The following is an 18,459-nucleotide window of genomic DNA, read 5'->3' as shown; positions in this document are numbered from 1 at the left end:
CTGGAGCTGGATAAAAAGATCTAGATAGAGTTAGAAGTAAGAACCATACAAAGTTATTTGCTCTTAAAAGAGTTTATTTAGTAGCTGTTCCAAGAACCTAGTTGACCTATACTTTAAATAATAAGGTTAGTACAAAAAAAGTTTGGAACGTGCTAACAGTCAGATGCTGGACGAGATGTGGAACCCAGGGGTTACGCAGACATAGTAAATAACACGTGCTGTTGCAAAGAGCTTACAGTTTGAAAGATAACGAGTAACAGGCAAGTGAGGTAAACTATTGAGTATAGACAGGAAAATAGGTAACAAAAATAAATAGCATCCTTTATCCTGAACTCCAATGAATACACATTGCAGCAAGTTAATTAGAACTGACCTTTTCCAGGTCTGTCTTAGTGAATTCTTTGACCATATAGATAATTTTAAGACAGAATTACTGGCTTCAGCTTCTATGCATATACTTCTAGTTGAATATCAGTTTTGATGTATTTAAGACTATAAATGGAATCAGAAGTGTCACAGAAAAAGAAAATCTTTTATCTACTTTGATTACATTACCCCTCCCCCCCAAAAAAAACACAGTTCTGAAGAGAAATTGTATTAAGCCAGCTTAATTACCCTTTAGACCTTGCCAGAAATCACAACATAAAAATAATAAAAATAATAGGCTACACTCATCCTGAGAGCATACGATAGGAAAGTCATGTGTTCAATCCAAATTAATGTTTAGATATGCTCCCAAAGGAACAGGTTTTGTTTCTTTAAAGAATGCACACAGAAGTGTTGTAGTACGCATCATATACCTCTGGGCCACACACTGAAAAAAATTAGCTTTTTCAGCGTGACTGCTATGAACTAGAAGTGATGTGGATAGATAATATTTCTGGATAGAGCAGATGCAAAGCAGAGCACCCATGTTCATCCTGGTATCAAACAGATGCTATGCTCCTTTGGTACCGCCCAGAACTTTGGAAAAATCAAGACTAGTTCTGTTTGCAGACTAAAATGTTTACTGAGGCTCAACTTTGACAACGTGCAGCCTGATAGCTGAGCATTTTCTGGCAGTGGTATAATTGAGCGAAAGGTACCACTTTTTCTATGCTCAGTATAATGTAGTAACAAATTCTTGTCACAAGATGGAGCTTCAAACCAGCTGTAATGGTCCCTCCACAAATGCTTTTTTTTTTTTTTTTCTTACCAGGAGCAGCAATGTCATAGAACATTTAAAATTTATTCAAAAAAATACATAGTATCCAATTAATTAGAGTCATTATGATGAAGGATTTATGGAATGAAATTATAAGAATGTATTTTCCTGAATACATTCACAGTAATACACTAAGGAAACGTATAAAGATAAAGCAATTTAAAAGCATTTGCGGTGAACGATGGATGGGCCGGCTTCATCATATTCCTGTTTACTGATCCACATCTGCTGGAAAGTAGACAGGGAGGCAAGAATAGAGCCTCCAATCCAGACGGAGTACTTACGTTCAGGAGGAGCAATGATCTGTTTAGGAAATAAAAGCATTAAGCACAACTGTCCACTGTGAATAAAATACATTTGTTATACAAAAATATTAAAGCAGTGATACTTGATATTAACACCACCACTGTATCTATGTGCTAGTGTAATCCCTGGCATTACAGTTAGCCATTGCTGCAAGCAGTAAAGTTTAAAAGTTGTTATTAAAGTCTGAGTCTAACTAACTCCTCAATTTCTCTGCCCGAGTCAGTCTGCCCAGGAAGAGTTGTGCATTATGTGCGCAACATATTCATGGCTACATATCAGAAAAGGGGAGATAATTGCTCTGGAAACATATAATAATAGCCCAGGAGGGCTTGGAAAAACAAGTGACCTATGGAGCACTCATTGGCATAGCTGATAAAATGTTTGCAAAGCAAGGAACGGAAGATTTGAAGCAGCAGAAGGAAGATAGGCTTGTCAGAGACTCTTTCTTTTCTGAACTTGTAGGCCAAGGACAAAACCAGCATTTCCTCCTGACATGATTCAAAATACGTACAAAGCACTTACTTTGTAAAGCGTTGCTATGTTTCACTAGATTTTTGAGGACTTTGTACATGCCAATTCAAATAGTCTACACGTAATTGCACCATACCTTGATCTTCATAGTGCTGGGAGCTAGAGCAGTTATTTCCTTCTGCATCCTGTCTGCAATACCCGGGTACATTGTAGTGCCTCCAGACAGCACGTTGTTGGCATAAAGATCCTTCCTGATGTCTATGTCGCACTTCATGATGCTGTTGTAAGTGGTTTCATGAATGCCAGCAGACTCCATGCCTGGGGAAGTTACAGAACACTGAGGAAGCAACTCCATACAGAGACTTAAAATTGTTAACACAGAACTAACAACATGAACTTTAGTCTCTCTTTGGAAGACATCAGTCTTCAGAGCTGTGGAAATCCGGAAAGTCATTCTGCAGCTGCCTAAATTATTTGCTTAGAAGTTCCTTGGTGTACAGCCCTCCTCTCCCCCTTACACACACAACTTGTCCTTAAAAAGAAAGCTGGGGGTGTGGAATAGTGAAGTTTCCACTAGGCTTTTGCAGGCAAATCTCAAATGTCCTAAGAATTCCTTATATGGTCTTGGAATCATTTGTTTTTCTATTTTTTTTCCTTTTAAATTAAGCCAGCTTAGAGACAGAACAGTCAAAATATGTCCTAATACCTCTAACTATGCAACTACTTTATCTGTTTCTGAGCTGAAATTCTGCCGATTGGCAGAACCGACACTGGATTTGTGTGATCTCCTTCCAAGTCTGCTTTCGTGGCTGTTGATTAGCATGGCTTTGTGTTGGCTTTGCTCTGCAAATGCGATGAGCCATGGATTCAGGATTTGGAGCAGTCTCTCTGAAAAATAAAAGTAGTGCTTCCCACCACCACCACCCGCTCCCTGCGAGCACATTCAAACAAAAATTCTCACACTATTTGGAAAAGTGACCTTGCGACCACACTTCTCCTAGTACCCGACTGCATAACACACAAAATGGCATGGACCCAATGCCAGAAGGCAGGAAAAAAACATTTAGGGTTTATTTTGGGAAAACATTTTGCCTTATTGTTTGACATGAAGTTCCTCTCACTATATTAATAGTGTTGTTCTAAAAGATTGTTTTATAATGGGCGCTAGGACATACTCATGTAAACATCTAAGTGAGCTAGGAATGGGACACAATCAAAAGATAATAAGGACTTGATATTTATGTGCAGTTTCCCAAGGCAGAACAATCATTCAACCTACCAATGAAAGATGGCTGGAAGAGGGTCTCTGGGCAGCGGAAGCGTTCATTTCCAATGGTGATCACCTGACCATCAGGAAGCTCATAGCTTTTTTCCAGAGAGGAGGAAGAGGCAGCAGTGGCCATCTCATTTTCAAAGTCCAGGGCCACGTAACACAGCTTCTCCTTGATATCACGGACAATTTCACGCTCCGCTGTCAAGAGGATTCAATTTTTAGAAAGGACCCAGACATGTTGGCAGGTTGTCCTCTTTCATTCCTTCCCCCCCTCCATTTTTTAAACAAATCCTCTGCTAGTCTCACAGGAGACTTTCCGGTTAGATTCCTTCTTGTGTCTAATCAACTGCAGAAGCACTACTACACCTTCTAAGGCCGCTAGAAAAGCTACAGATTAAAGAACTCTCCTCTTCAGTCAGCAGCATGCCCTTACCAGTGGTCACAAAGGAGTAGCCACGTTCCGTCAGGATTTTCATGAGGTAGTCTGTCAGGTCACGGCCAGCCAGGTCCAGACGCATGATGGCGTGCGGCAAGGCATAGCCTTCATAAATTGGCACATTGTGGGTGACACCATCCCCAGAATCAAGCACAATCCCTTTGAGGAGATAACATACAATTCATTCCTAGGTGCACATCAACACAACTATTTCACATGCCTGTGCCATGTTCCCCAGAGGCCTACCTGTGGTACGTCCAGAAGCATAGAGGGACAGAACGGCTTGAATAGCTACATACATGGCTGGCACATTGAAAGTCTCAAACATAATCTGAAATGCAATTAAAATAATTGCCTTAACACTAGGGGTTTTAGCTTAGTTGAAGCAATATACTGAAAGAGAGGGAGAAGACAAGATTTTCATATTTCTTGATGGTTGGTAATAACAAGGAAGGAAGATACAAAATCTGAATCAAAAAATATTTGTCCTGTAAGACATCTCCCTGTACCTGGCCTATATCTTTAACATGAGTATAGACACATGCACATATTGAAGATAATTTGTAATAGGTCTGGGCATAAAAACAGATTAAGATGACATAAAGCTTCTGAAGTACTCACATTCAAAGCAGATACATTGACTTTCTAAAGTAAATGTAATAATATCCAAATATGACAGGTGGTCACTATGCACTTTCTATCTTCCATAACTAAGAGAGATAGACTACTGGACAGCATGATTAACTGAAATGATAAAGTTCACACCCTGTTGAATTCACAAACTTGGAATTATTCCATAGCTTCGGCATGAGCTTACCTGGGTCATTTTCTCTCTATTTGCTTTGGGATTCAGTGGTGCTTCAGTCAATAGAGTTGGGTGTTCTTCAGGTGCAACACGGAGCTCATTATAGAAAGAGTGATGCCAGATCTGAGAACAATAGGAGAAGCCAAAGGAAAGAAACACTATCAACCAGCAGCCCAGAATCACTTCCAGACAGGTATTGTGCTCCAGCACTCTGCTTACAGCCCTAGAGACAGGCTAGTAACATTTCTCATGCAGTTGTTCTTATTGCCTTCATAGAGATTACCAAAGTAACTGGAGAAAGAAAACTGCTATCCTCAGGTTTTACTGCTAGTAATATATCACTTCTTTTAAGGACACATAAGTTAATGAGAATAAATACGTTATTCTTACAGTAGAAGAGACAGAGCAAGACAGACTTGGTTTCAGCAATGCAGTTTCAATAATGATTGAAAGTTAAACAGTTCCAGAACAACTCTAGAACATACGCAGACCTAGAGCTCAATAGATAATGGGTCTCTTGGAAACAGTTTCATCTTTTGGTTTGGAGAGACTAGTGCAAGGATTCATAAAAAGAAATAAAGGCAAATGGTTTGTGAGGCTGAAAGTCAACTTGTGTTTATTGCCTCCTCATGGCTGATTCCTACCAGCTGTAAAAATGTGAGGCCAAGTGGACAGCAATGAGGAAGTTAATACACCAATAAGAAGTAAAACCACCAGAGACTTTCTAAAGGTCAAAAAGCTTTTTCTAAGCCTGTTTTCAAGCTGGTGGTGATTAGAGACTGGTTGATAGGTTAGGCATCTGAAACGTTTTGCTGTCTTTCCAAGTAAAACATACAATACTATCAGAGTCAGTAAGTCCTGTGTGGCTCCACACACTTCCAGTGTGTTGTGATGTCCCAAGTGTTCCAAATAGCCCTATTTCCACAGCACAATATTAAATACAAATACCATCTTAGAAATTTTATCATCAACCGTACAGACTACCACTGTAAACATGGTTCTGGAAGCCTTTCATCCAAGTACTGGCTCTGAAATAGATGCATTCCACTGCAATATTGTTAATCTTTTGAGCATTAAAAAATATGTGTGTAAACAGTGCCCTTCATATCAAAATTACATACATGCTTTGCATTTTTGCAGAAACAGATACCTTCTTAAGTTCCATTTCTTTACTAGCAAATTGAGGATATTCCTTTTCTTCCTTTTTTTTTTTCTTTTTTCTTTTTTTTCTCCTTTCTTCCCCCTCCTTTGCTAATGCAAAGATGTACAGATCATACTGGAGTAAAAGAACTCCTCCTAACTATTTTGATGTACTCCTAGTGATACATCAGCTTTAGATGCAAGTTAATTCTTGTTGTTAACAACCTTTCCACCAAACCATAATTGATAGCATGATGCTTTCATCTAAAATTTAGGGAGTATTCTGTAAACGTTTGGTTCAAGTATTTTTGTTTACCAGCAATGCACATCAACTTTTGAAAGCTGAAATACCTTCTCCATGTCATCCCAGTTTGTAATGATGCCATGTTCTATGGGGTATTTCAAGGTCAGGATTCCTCTCTTGCTTTGAGCCTCATCACCTACGTAGCTGTCTTTTTGACCCATACCAACCATCACACCCTATAAAATAACACAAATGGAGTTAGTCTCTCAAGGAGAGGCATCACAAAGTAAATAGAACATTAGCTGTGAAATAAATCCAGTTACCAGTGATACTAGTTACAAAATACTTTACAAGTACTAATGAATGGAGAAATACTCATTGCTTTTTAATTTCCAAAATTAAATGTTTAGTTCACTTAAACCTCTGGAGTTCATGTTTCCACTATAGTTTAAGTAAATGGCACAAGTATAATGTTAAATTCATCAAGATAAACTGGAAAAACAGGTTTGTTTTAATGTTTGTTATTATTTAGGGATGAACTGTCTGCTGAACTATAATGAAGTAGAGTAAAAGCAGAAAGTGATGTTGTGCCATCTAAGGGGCAAGATGGAGAAATACACACTTTACACCTCCCAAAACTTAAATATCAACATTTTTAAATCTTCTTTTTGAACACTATAATATTGCCATTAGACACAGACAATTTAAATCTGCTGGTGCAGGCTTCTCTGTAGGTATTTTCACGGATCCTGTAGAAATGGTCTGTGGACCAGGAGCTGGAAACTACTGTAGATATACAGTAATCTCTGTGTTAAAATTAGAAATACTGGGATAAAATATAACATATAGTAGGATACCTTGAATGCATAATACTCTCATCAGAACTTAGTCATTACACACTCCAAACCTTGGCATCTCTAACTGCCCTGTCTTAGAAACAAGCAAGCTGGATTTTCAATTTATGATGGGATGATCCTTCCTTCAGGCCACTAATGCTATCCATGATACATGATCAGGAAAGAAATGCCCTAGAAATCTGCTGTATTTGTTTCCACTGTGGCTGTATGTCTTGCTTTTGAGCAATTAATACCATTCCCACTATCTAAAGAAGCTGGCATTTTTTTCCAATTATGTTAATGCCCAGAGGCCTCAATTAGGCACACATTTCTTCTGCCCTGAAAAGCTTAAAATGTATTTGCTGGGTATATAAAGTGCTGCATCTTACAACCAGTTTACTTCTTCCCATTTCACCAGGTCCTTAGATGGCATAGAAGCAATTAGGTGGATCTATTCATTAGGAAGATTAGTTTGTCATGACCTACCCAAGCTGCTCTAATTCATGCTAATGATGATCTGGCTCAGAAACTCTCTATATTTAACAGCTCAGATAATATATGTATTGCAAACTATTAAAATCGACTGGAATGCATCATATACTCAAACGTAAACCTTGAAGCTAAAGAAACTCAACCCAAGACAGGTGCCCATTCGTGATACAACTAAATGAATAAGGTCAGGAAGGTTAATAGGAAGCTGACTGAAAACTTCCTCTTCCTCCTTTAGTTTTCCACACATGACCTATCATCAGCTTCTAGGACAGTCAAAATTTCCAGATACTTCTGCATTGGGCTTTTGTGGGGTTTTTTTAAACTAGCTTTACTCACCAAGTTCTTTGGGTAATCCAAAATTAAGGGACAGGGAGAAGAGAGCATATAAGGGAGTGAAAAATTTTAGAACTTCTCTCCCAAGGCAAGAGACCTGCTTCGACTCAGGTGAGTACACTGCTGGACTCATTTTGCCTGGAAATGCGGCGTTACACAGATCACCCAGGGCTGGGCTAGTCCCAAACACAGGAGAAGGTGGCTCTGGGGTGGAGGGCTGGGGACGGCGCAGCAAAGCCTTCTACAAGCCCAGTGTGGAATAACCAAAACAGTTCATCACCTGGTGCCTGGGACGACCCACAATGGAAGGGAAAACTGCTCTTGGAGCATCGTCCCCAGCGAAGCCAGCTTTACAGAGCCCTGACCCATTGTCACAAACAAGGGCAGTGCTGTCCTCTTCCTCGCACATCTTCTATGTCAATGTCCTCAGGCCCTCCAGACGGAAAATGGCCCTACAAAAACAGCAGAAAATAATTAAAAAACCCCAAACAACAAACCGTACTCGGGTAGCAGATCCACCCTTGAAGACAGGGACAACTGTATGAAAGCAACCAGCACCAGCAAAGAGAGGTATGGCCCCGGTTTGGCAATCACGAGACCTGTGGGGCCATACACGGGAACGGGCTTCCTTTTCAAAATGTGAGAGGTTTCAACCACGTCTGCCGGAGGGCCATATGCACTAGAGATTATCCGGGAGATTCCAGAGAAGACTTCTAGTCCTGTGTCATGGGCAGACAGATCAGGGAGTAGCAAATGTTTATCTAAATTTGGTCACAGAACTCCACAGCTAGGGGTGAGTGGGAGATAAAAGAGAATGCTGGACTGACAGCTGCAAAAACAAAGATCCCTTTGCATCGGATTCAGCACAACTTCCCCCACTTTTCTATCACCCTGGCAAAGTCCTGACACAACTGGAAAGCTATCAAAGGTAAGAGCACTTCAGTCTTCCCCATCCAGTCTTGGGCTTCCACATTAAATGCTAGTCATGTACCAGTGGTGCTTTCCTGATGCAGATGTTTACCCACTGGGCCAAGATGGCCAATCAAGTTTACATTTAACCTTTTAAAAGAGAATAAATGTTCCCAATTAAAAAAAAAGGGGGGGGGGGGAAGCCTTTTCCAGCCCTCCCCTAGTCACTCAGAAAAAATAACTCACCTTTAAAATTAAGTCAGGGACAGTATGCATTTTAAAAACAGGCCATAGCATATGGTCTATCAACATTTCAAAAGAGCTAATAAACTGCATTTGTAGAGTGGCAGAGTAATTTATGTTGGCTCCTTGTCTCAGTAAAAAGAAACTGTTTTCCTCCTCTGGCAACAGGAAGATAATATGGGTAATAAAAATGCTTTGAAGGCATTAAAGTCAATTACAGAAACAAGCACTGAATACCAGGACTCGAGAAGAACTCTTTGCTTGCAATTTATAGGTAGGGAATCACTTGGCTAGCTCTGAGCCTGGGCTTCCACGCAGAGTTCAACAAATTGCAGCGTGTTAGCAGCTAAAGGAGACAGCTGTCATCCACAGACCAGCTGGCTCCGCACACAGTCTCCAAAACCTTCTGCCACAGGAGAACTGGAAACGCAGGACGAAGTGGGAATGGGGTCAGCAAGAGCCACAGCTGATGAGCAAAGGAGCCCACAATCTGTTTAGCCTCCACATCGGATGGAACAAGCACAGACAGTTCTCTTAAATCCTTCACTCGAGATCCTCTGTCTCTCCCTAGCCAGGCAGCCATGAGACATGCTGCAGCCCCGCTCCTGCAGGCTGCTTGAGCGTAGCTCCCAGGAGAAGACAAGGGTAGGAAAATCCTAACTGGAGGTATTCAGATATTTTATCATTATTATTGGGAAAGGAAAGTAGGTTGCAATTTTTGTATTTATTAAACTCCTGGGAAAATAGGCCCTTTATAGTCAAACATTTACTGAATGGAGTACAATTGTTATCTAACATGAATGAACAGACTGGTTTGGACAAACCATTTCCTAATTAGGAAATAGGCTTTTCAACCATCTGTTTTTGGAACAGAGTTCAAGGTCAGGGGGTTCACTCAAACCCATGCTGCTAATGCAATGCCAAAAATCACTTGGGGGAGGGGAAAGAAGCGGGTAGGAAAGGCTACATTTCTGAGCTTAGTGGACTCTAAATGAAAACCATATTTAGTAATAAAGCACCAAAAGTTGAAAAATCAAAGCTTAATGATTTCAGACAGGGCTCTCTGCCACCAGCCAGTGAGTTACAGCTCAGGACTGCCACGGCATGCAGTACTAAGATCTTACAATAGCAAATGTCACTCAGCACTGTGGAAGAAAGAAAATTTTTCTCCCAAGAAATTAAGACAGTATTTAGCCTCTCTTCTACCTGCTTTACATCTAAAGATAACCAATCACTCACCAATCTCCACAACAATCTACTACAAGAACTCCCGCCCCACAAGAAATACTGTGTGGAGCCTGTTCCTTAACAAAATGTTTGGCATTTTACAGAACAGTAGATTTATATACATAGAGACAAGGACAAATACACACTCCTCATTGTATCCTATTAGACATTGCTATTTTGCATACTTCCAGCTCTTCTTACAGTCACATTCCCCAAAACACCTCACCTTACACCAAGCGAACAGCACCTGCTGAGAAACCCTACTACACAGTGAGCAAATTCACCCCTTCAGGAACTCTGTTCTGTACAAAACTAACACCGCAGGGTCACATGGTTTCATTTAAAAATTAAAAAAGCTATAATTCCAGCCATGGCATTACGCAGAATGTCTTCATGCTATTGCTGGAGTGCTGGTGGAATCAGGAAAATCATCAGGTAGAACTTTTATTTCCCTTTCAGAAGTGCTAGAAAATAAAGACAACTCAATATAGATATTACAAGCATTTTATCAGTTCAATTCTAATAAGTAAGTTTGCTTAAGCAAACTACAGCACAGCAGTACATCATCCTGAATAACCTCCATTGGACATTATTTAACTGAAGTCCTCCAGCAATCTGTAAATCACGCTACTGGTTCAGTGCCACTTACCCTGACAGTGCTTGGCTGGGGATAGCTGCTCTGGGATGGTGCACTCTGTATCGGAAAGCTCTGAGGTTATATAGCCTCTTCGGTTCTTCTCCTCCCACCAGCCTCCCAAACAAGGAGCAGAGACAGACAGAGACAGAGCTGAAGTCTCTAACAAAACCATATAGGGACCTTATTACAAAAACCTCTAATCTGGGTGGCCACAGGCCCTGGGTCTCTTCCACTGCATTCCAGTGTAGAGCTCATGAAACAGGAGGAGACTTTCAGCTGTGTAAGATAAACACTTTAAAACTTCAGGAGAGCTGCTAAAATACAGCAAGATGGAGTGTGCCCGCAATAGATACCCTCTGGCAGGAGGAGCATGTGTTCACACAAGAGAGGTCCAGGCCTCCATAGTAACATCCAAGAGGCAGAGAGATAAATGGAAAGAGCAATCATTTGTAATAGGGAAGGCATTTTTAAAGAAACACTTTGCTTTCATTAAATATTTTGACAAAAACAATGAACATATTTCTGGCAAGCTACACAGTTGCTGAATTTTGCTACAAGGTCTCTTTAAAAGCTCCGTGTTTTGCTTGTATGCTAAATACTGCCCACAGGCTTAAGGGTAGTGAAAAAAGTACCTGCTGTTGTATAGGGTTCACGGTGAAGTCTTTGAAGATTGTGAAAATGTTCTATTAAAAGATTGTTATGATCCCTTCTGGATTGCGATGGGTTAGAATCCGTTCTGTTTCTCTGTCAGCTTATTTTCAAAACTCTAGGAACCGTGGGCCAACTTCACCCTAGTGCTGCTCCACTGATGGCCACGAGTTTGGACTGTTGTAAACTCATCTCAAATTGTTCATAATAAAGTTGTTAAATTTTATAACCCCCATCTAACTTTTCCGTTTAACATATTTTTAGCAAATAAAGCAAGGGTTCTCACTGTAGAAGTTATTTTCAGCACAGGACTGGATCTTTACAGCTGTAGCCAGCTGTTCTCTGGACAGGCTGATTCTAGCAAAGCAGCACTTTCATAGTCAACAATATTTTGTCATTAAGTTTGTACTAAAGACCAGAAATCAACATTTCAAAACTCCAATACTAAACCATTACAAATTCAGAACTGCTCTACACACACAGGTCAAGAAAGATGTGAAAATCCAAGTGAGATCCTTGTGTTGCGAGTCTTGTTACAATGGGGAGGGGCATCACGTTTGCTTACAGCGTTTGCTGCTTAATTGAGTAGTCTTAATGCAAGAAAATCTCCCATACAACCACAGTGGGAGTTTTTCTGATGTAGAGATTATAAGGATTAGGCCACTAGTAGAGATAGCAGATAGGCAGAATTATGGATTGAAGACCAAAAGGAATTTAACTTTTAAGGAAAGGAACTTTTAAGGAATGTAACTGCCTTTGAGGGTCAGAAACAGAAGCTAACAAGTGTTAGAACATGAGCCATGCAAAAGCTATTTATTATTTCACTTCCAGCATTGGGGCAAAAGACAAGAGATATTTAAATAAAATTAAAAAGGGAAAAAAAAACCCACCAAGGTAAGCAACCTACAACAGAGGATATAAACAGATTCTTTTTTTCATATCTCCGACTGACACTCAGAGGACAGCCAAAACCAAATTCTTTGTTTTCAAACAACACTCAAACACAGCTGAGAAAAATTACTTACCTCACATAGAACGTACGGTATTAGACCAAGGAATATCAGGTCAAGGGGAAGGAGAATTTCACACAGCAGTACAGTATCTTCACCACAGTATCATGTCTGATTTGATACAAACATCAATTACCTCTTAGACTGGAGGAAACATAATCCAAGGTTTTCAGAAGCATCATCTACTACTTCTCCTTGGAAATATCAAGACTGGGACAAAGATCCAAAAGAATCTAAACTCTTCACCTTAATGAGAAGAGGCTCACACTCCCAAAAAAGCTTACTGGTGATGATGCCGATAAAGCACACCTGAGATTGCAAAGCAAAGTAAACAACCCTTCAGCAGAACTGGTACACCATTCACACTGCACCTCAGCATAACTAGGAATACAGGCAACAGGTTTCTACAAGAGACCTCTGTGGATATTATAGGAGGCAGTGGCCACACAGAAACCACAGACACCTTTGTATCTCTGTTAAGCTTCATCACAGTTCCTGTAAACTTAGCCTGCTGTGTACCACAATTACTGGTGGAGGGAATGACGGCAGCAGCAGCCCCTTGGCTGCTATGAGGAACAATTATTCGGGTGGGGATCACACATAACCTTGTCTGTCGCAGGCACCAAAGGTGTAGGAATCCCAGCTTTTAGGGTGCTCATGAAAAAGATATGGCTGACACAGTCTTATTCAGAGCAGGTAGCTGTTGATAGGGCAATAAAGAGGAAACACCAGTTGTTTGGGGGGACCTACCATATGCAGGATATGTGTCAGAGACAGGGCTATACGGACTAGAAGGGCGAAGTAAGCCCAGAGACTGACTGATCAGTAGTGATGGATACACAGGAACAGGACAGCAAAAGCATGGAGACGCTGCACAGCCTTGCCTCCAGCACACAATGGAGAGCCAGCGCTCAGCAGGCAGCTTGTCTCTGGGGCGTTACGTTATGGAAGGTCCTGGGGCAGGAAGGAAGGAAGGAAAACAGGTAAACTGTGCCAGGAAGTTAGGTCAGTCCGGTTCAAGGGACATAATAAGTATTTCTTTTCTTTTTTGTGATTCCATGCTCGAGTTATGATCACACAGGTATTACTACAGATAAAAACACATGGGGAAACAATTACATTAGTAGTTTATACCTTTCTTGTCAGCAACATAGGTCATTACGAGAGGGGTAGGAGGAAGGGGAGAATCTACTTGGCATGAGACAGGAATAAGAACTTAAAGAGAACTGAACAGAACAAGTTGTCTGAGAACCAAGCCTAAATGCTGGGGGTACAACCTCTGAATCTTCCTCAATAGACATGTACCAGCTTAGCCAAATACATATACGATTTTTTTCAAGATAAAGAACACAACACCCCTGGAAGTAGTTTAGCTTCCCCTCTGGAGGCCACTTCCATCACCACTTTCTGCTGCTTATCTTTTAGTACTTACCCCACTCATTTCTATAGAAACTGCCACAGCACGATTTGCCCAGTGTGTCTGTACCCTGAAGTTCTAGTTCTTTCATTGTGCCCATAGCCAAAAACGATGGCTTTTGTTTGGCTTCCCCTGAGAACTTCTCTGTTTGTCCATGCTAAACCCTTTTGCAGCCTCCATCACAGGAGCATGTCCAGAGTATGATCTGAGAAAGGAAAAGAAGCAGAAAAAGTAATTTTGCCTCTTTCTTTCATAGACTTTTCCCTGCTCTCTTTATAGCAATACTAGCAAAGCTCCCATGCACATTGGGAGCTTCCTATTCACCTCAAGCATCTTTCAAGATATCAGTGCAAACTCTTAGCTGCGTGTTCCTTAGGTCACGTTCTTTGGTTTTCAGTAACTTGTGCAGATTGTATGGACAGAAAACGTACTTGGGACTCCGCAGCAGCAGGAGCTGTATGGCCACCACGCCTAGGAAATGGACTTCAGCTGGCCTGAAGAATGCCAGCTCAGAGGCCATGCACCATTTCGTAGATGCCATACTTTTTTGGTAAAGGAGGGCAGAAGCTGCAGTCTTATCCCAACTGCTGTAGAAAACTGGGAATAAAGTAACCTCTTTACTCATAGCATTACAAGCTATTACTTTATAAGGGAAAACAACTTCTCCGACGTGCATGGAGACCTTCCTGCCTACATCCAATTGGCTGTTTAGGAATGAGGCTCTGCTAAATATGTCCCTGGCTCCTTTTTATTTGGGGATTCCTTTCATCTTCGTAGCATTAGCAGAAACTCCAAATGTTTTGGTTTGTCTGGCTTCAGGCCCTCTCCTCTATCTCATTGATAGGCTTTACGCTTCTCCACCCCCCCATTTGAGAAAGGCAGGAATAAATAAGCTTTAGGGAGCAGAAAGTCCCTCTAATAACCTGATTCATTGCAGCTGTCACACAGTATGCATCTGTAAAGTGTCAGATCAACCATGAGCTGTCAGAACCATAGACTAGCTTTCCCTATGATTGTCAGGCTCTTGCACTGGTCTCTCTCTAACAACTAAGACAAAATGGCTCTAATCATTCTCAAATACGTCAGCTTTCAACCTACAAAGTTTGGGAAATAGTTTTGCCAGTGCTGTTCAAGAGCCAGAGGATACAACATTTGCCTCCTGAGCCTCTTGAGCGGGGTGATGCAGCATGTTAATTCACAACCTTCCTTCATCTTCCTGACAAGGTATCTTTCTCCATGGTAATGTTATCTCTCATTCAAAATCAAAGGAACATAGTCAAAGTAAAAATGAGCTAATAGCTCCCTCCCCACCCTCCTTAAATAAATAAATAGAACATGAGAATGAGCCCTGCTGGGTCAGGCTGATATCGATCTAGCTCAGTATCCTGTCTCTGAGATTTCCTTATAGCGGATGCTTAGGAAAGAAATGGAACGCCTACATTCATAATTTTTTTCCTATATCCTTTCTGCTTCCTTGTGTGCAATGTAAGGATTTCTTGAGACAGGAGTTTGTACCTATATCCATCTGTAATAGAAGCATACAGATTTTATTCTCCATAAATTTGCCTAATTTAAACACATAGTTTTGGAGATAGATTGCCCTCCATGATTTTTTGTGGAAATAAGCTCTACTTTTTATCTGCAAGGCAGCACCCATAGCTCGCACTCCAGCTGGTGTAGATATGCCTAATGTTAGAAAGAAAACATGAAATATATTAGAAGCATAGTCAAAGGAACACTGTATTTATACCAAGAGCTGCAAATCCACCAGAGATCCTGGGTGAGCCCTCAGGCCACTGGCCAAGGCTGAGTTCTGCCCCACTGTGCACAAACTCTTAGCACCTCAGTACCTTGTTCACAGTTCATGCAGAGATATCTGTCCTAAATGACATTGTAGACAAGGCTTCATGATAACGTTACATCAGTACATCTCCTAAGAGCTGAGAAAGAACAGATTCCCCCAGACGATTATCAGAACCTCCCCCATAACATGCTATCTAAATTTGTCAAAATGTAAATGAAATCTTCCCACCATATCACTGAAAAACAAGCCCTGTACTCCTACAGAAGTCAGACCTACGCAGCGTGTGAGCGGGGCAGGCGGAGCACAGAGGTCCTTCCTCCACAATAACTTCCAAGCTCCCCAGCCAACATATTCCTAGATGGACAGCAACAAGGAGACCAAGTTCCTACCATATTTTTTTGAAGTGGTTGCCTTGTTATTATCTCATGAAAAGAAAGGTTTCAAGATGAGCTTGCACTTGATGAGACAATTCCCATCAGAGAAACGTGCTGGAAGCAGGTTGCATAAGGCTATTACAGATAAAGACTGTGGACTCATTGCATACCTAGTTACATCACACAGCTTCACAAGCTCAACTGCCTCTATCAGCCAGTTTGGCAAACAGCAGGAAAAGGACCTCTATGGGGTAATTTCTTTCACTACCAAATTTAATAATTTTCTGTAGTGCTAGTTTCACTTTTTGAAACCCACACAGCTTCTTTCCTCGTGGGCTCTGGATGATGACAAATTGTGGAGTCCCTCTCACCACAAATGTCAGCAAGAAGGTACCTACCCCTTCAGATGGCCCAGCCCTGCTCTCCAGCCCTTCTCCTGGCACCTGGACTCGGTGTGCTCAGAGCAGTTAGGTGTCGCTGCTGGGCAGGACAAGGAGACACAGCCCTGCTGCAACTTCCTTGTCTTGTGTGAGCCACTCAGCACAATCTATAAACAAACTTAACCCCCCAGACCACAGCTGAACTCTTTTTTTAAACCTCCATGAGAACCACTGTATCACAACGTAGGAGTGAGCATTATATGGCCATAAACTGAAGAATGTACAAAAAATACAAGGGGAAATCTACAACCTATATGACTAAAGGGAACACATACTTTAAAGAATACTTTAGGATGAAAAGGAAACATAGTTTTGGAATTGGCATGCTATAATATGGAAATATATGTTGTTATATGGAATTGTTAAAAATAACGTGGCAAATGCAAGCATATTTAATACATGTGCGTTTTCTGTACCAGGAAAAAGTCAGATGTCAATTCAAAGGACTGCAAAACTGTTTGGGACTTTCTATTTCAACGCCGTTGCAGGAGAGTGTGAAAAGAGCCAGCAGTAAAGTCTGGCATGCACAGTGCAGCAGGTTTGGATAGCCTGCATCCATCCAGGTGTTCTAGAGAACAGGCCAAAGCGTCTCCAGAATAATTAACATTTATTTTCATTAGTCCTTAAAAGTGCTTAAGGGGTTTTCCCAAAAGAGGAAGAAAGGCAGTTTAACAATTTCAAGCACGTAATGGCAAGTAGTTAATTACACACTTGCCAGATGAACACACCCTCTAAGTCAGACTATTACAGCTGCCAATACACAAGCCAAATAATGAAAAAGAAGATAATATAATAAATGCTGATGAATAAGGCTTTATAAAAATTACTTCTTGTCAAACTTTTGAGGAATATTGCAAACTTAGTTGTAAAAGCCCCCTAAAGCCTTTTACCTTCTAAAACATAAAATAATTAAAAATAAGGTGAATGCAGAATGTGAACAGTGCTCTGCATAGGTCAATTCTGCATTCACAGCAGTAATTTCTGCCTAGCTGAAGTCTCACAGCACATCAGCGCAGGGAAATCACTGCTGAGTGGGAGAGATTCTGTGGGACCTTCTCTCCCATCATTGGCTATGCACCTTAACGCCTTTATCAGTGATCTGAACAATAACAGAAGTTACAGATAAAGGTCACAGAGAAGGTGCGTGTGTGTGTTTTTATAACTTGCTACAATCTACATTATAGATCTAGGATAAAACAGTCCTCCCCAGCAGAATCCTGTTTATAATACGAAGCCTTGAGAAAATTCTTTGCATCTCTGACCTGTGCAAAAGGATCCCTACCCCCATCCATCGCACTTTTGCTGAATGTTATTTTGGTTGATGAAAACTAGGTGCAAACACACCTGGCAAAGTGGTGCCTAACTCACTGCAGGTTGCAGAAAGGACAGGACTTCACTGGTGCTCTCCTCTGCCCTGTGTGCAGTGTCACCATGCCTCTGTCACACCTTCCTGCACACATCCTGGCTGCTGCTTGGGCCTGGAAGACCCTCTTGTTATCTACTGTGATGCTCCAGGAGACTGACAGCTGGTGATGGCTGATCACTTAGCCAGGAGGAACTTAGCACACAGCTATTACTCATGGTCTAGCACATTCTGTTTATAAACCTCTCCCCAAACGATGCTCAAGACTCATAAGAAGACTGAAGTAGGCAGGTTTTTCGCCTTTGCTTTGCAGATGCATCTTAGTTACGTAAGTTAGTTTCTTCCTCTTTCCTACCATCAGAAGAACTATGGAAAAGTACAAGATAACATGCTATATTTATTTTACAATTTGGCTGGTTTTCTGAAAGTGTATCAGCATTTTCCAGGCAAATGTGGGAGGTTTTTTCTCTTCCACTAAATGTGTTTTACATGCCCATCTTTAACTGTTTGCTCAAATTCCATATCAGATCAAAGAACAATATTTTGTTCTTTTCCTTTTATGACTGTAAGATTGACTTAGACACGCATTTCTGAAACAAATATAACCATCCTTCAGAAATAAGGAAAACCCACAGAATTCTGCAAAGCTTTTGCTCATTCAGGCCCATTTCAAGACCAATCGTTGCTCCACTGGAATCAATGGCAAGACTACCACTGGCCTCATGGGGGATGAAAACTGCCAGGACTCAGGTCTAATCTGCCTACAGCCCAGCTGGAGATTTCTCCAACCTCAACTGCTTTTCAATCCATTTCTTAACCAGGATAAGATCACAGATACTGTTCTGTA

The 18,459-nt window shown here is 41.1% G+C and overlaps 1 protein-coding gene across 1 annotated transcript; it reads right to left on the bottom strand.

Moving 5' to 3' along the window:
* Positions 1-56: 56 nt before the first annotated feature.
* Positions 57-10,688, bottom strand: ACTA2 (actin alpha 2, smooth muscle). Its single transcript, XM_054832127.1, has 9 exons — positions 10,569-10,688; positions 7,821-7,992; positions 5,987-6,115; positions 4,508-4,618; positions 3,937-4,021; positions 3,688-3,849; positions 3,261-3,452; positions 2,118-2,299; positions 57-1,507 (listed from the first exon to the last, which is right to left on the bottom strand). The coding sequence occupies exons 2-9, from the start codon at positions 7,947-7,949 to the stop codon at positions 1,364-1,366; spliced, it is 1,134 nt and encodes a 377-aa protein (XP_054688102.1). The 5' UTR covers positions 7,950-7,992; positions 10,569-10,688; the 3' UTR covers positions 57-1,363.
* Between the last annotated feature and the right edge of the window lie 7,771 nt (positions 10,689-18,459).

Source organism: Grus americana, chromosome 7 (assembly GCF_028858705.1).
Source record: "Grus americana isolate bGruAme1 chromosome 7, bGruAme1.mat, whole genome shotgun sequence".
NCBI classification, from domain to species: Eukaryota; Metazoa; Chordata; class Aves; order Gruiformes; family Gruidae; genus Grus; species Grus americana.
Note: the sequence above shows the minus strand (reverse complement) of the source record. Positions and strands in the feature narration are given on the sequence as shown.

Bases quoted from the DNA above. Each gene is read 5' to 3' on its own strand.
- ACTA2 (XM_054832127.1), bottom strand. From the start codon at position 7,949: ATGTGCGAGGAAGAGGACAGCACTGCCCTTGTTTGTGACAATGGGTCA. The intron at 3,453-3,687 runs GTAAGGGCATGC...TCCTCTTGACAG, and splicing joins CTACTCCTTTGTGACCACTG to CGGAGCGTGAAATTGTCCGT. The intron at 2,300-3,260 runs GTAGGTTGAATG...TAACTTCCCCAG, and splicing joins CTTCCAGCCATCTTTCATTG to GCATGGAGTCTGCTGGCATT.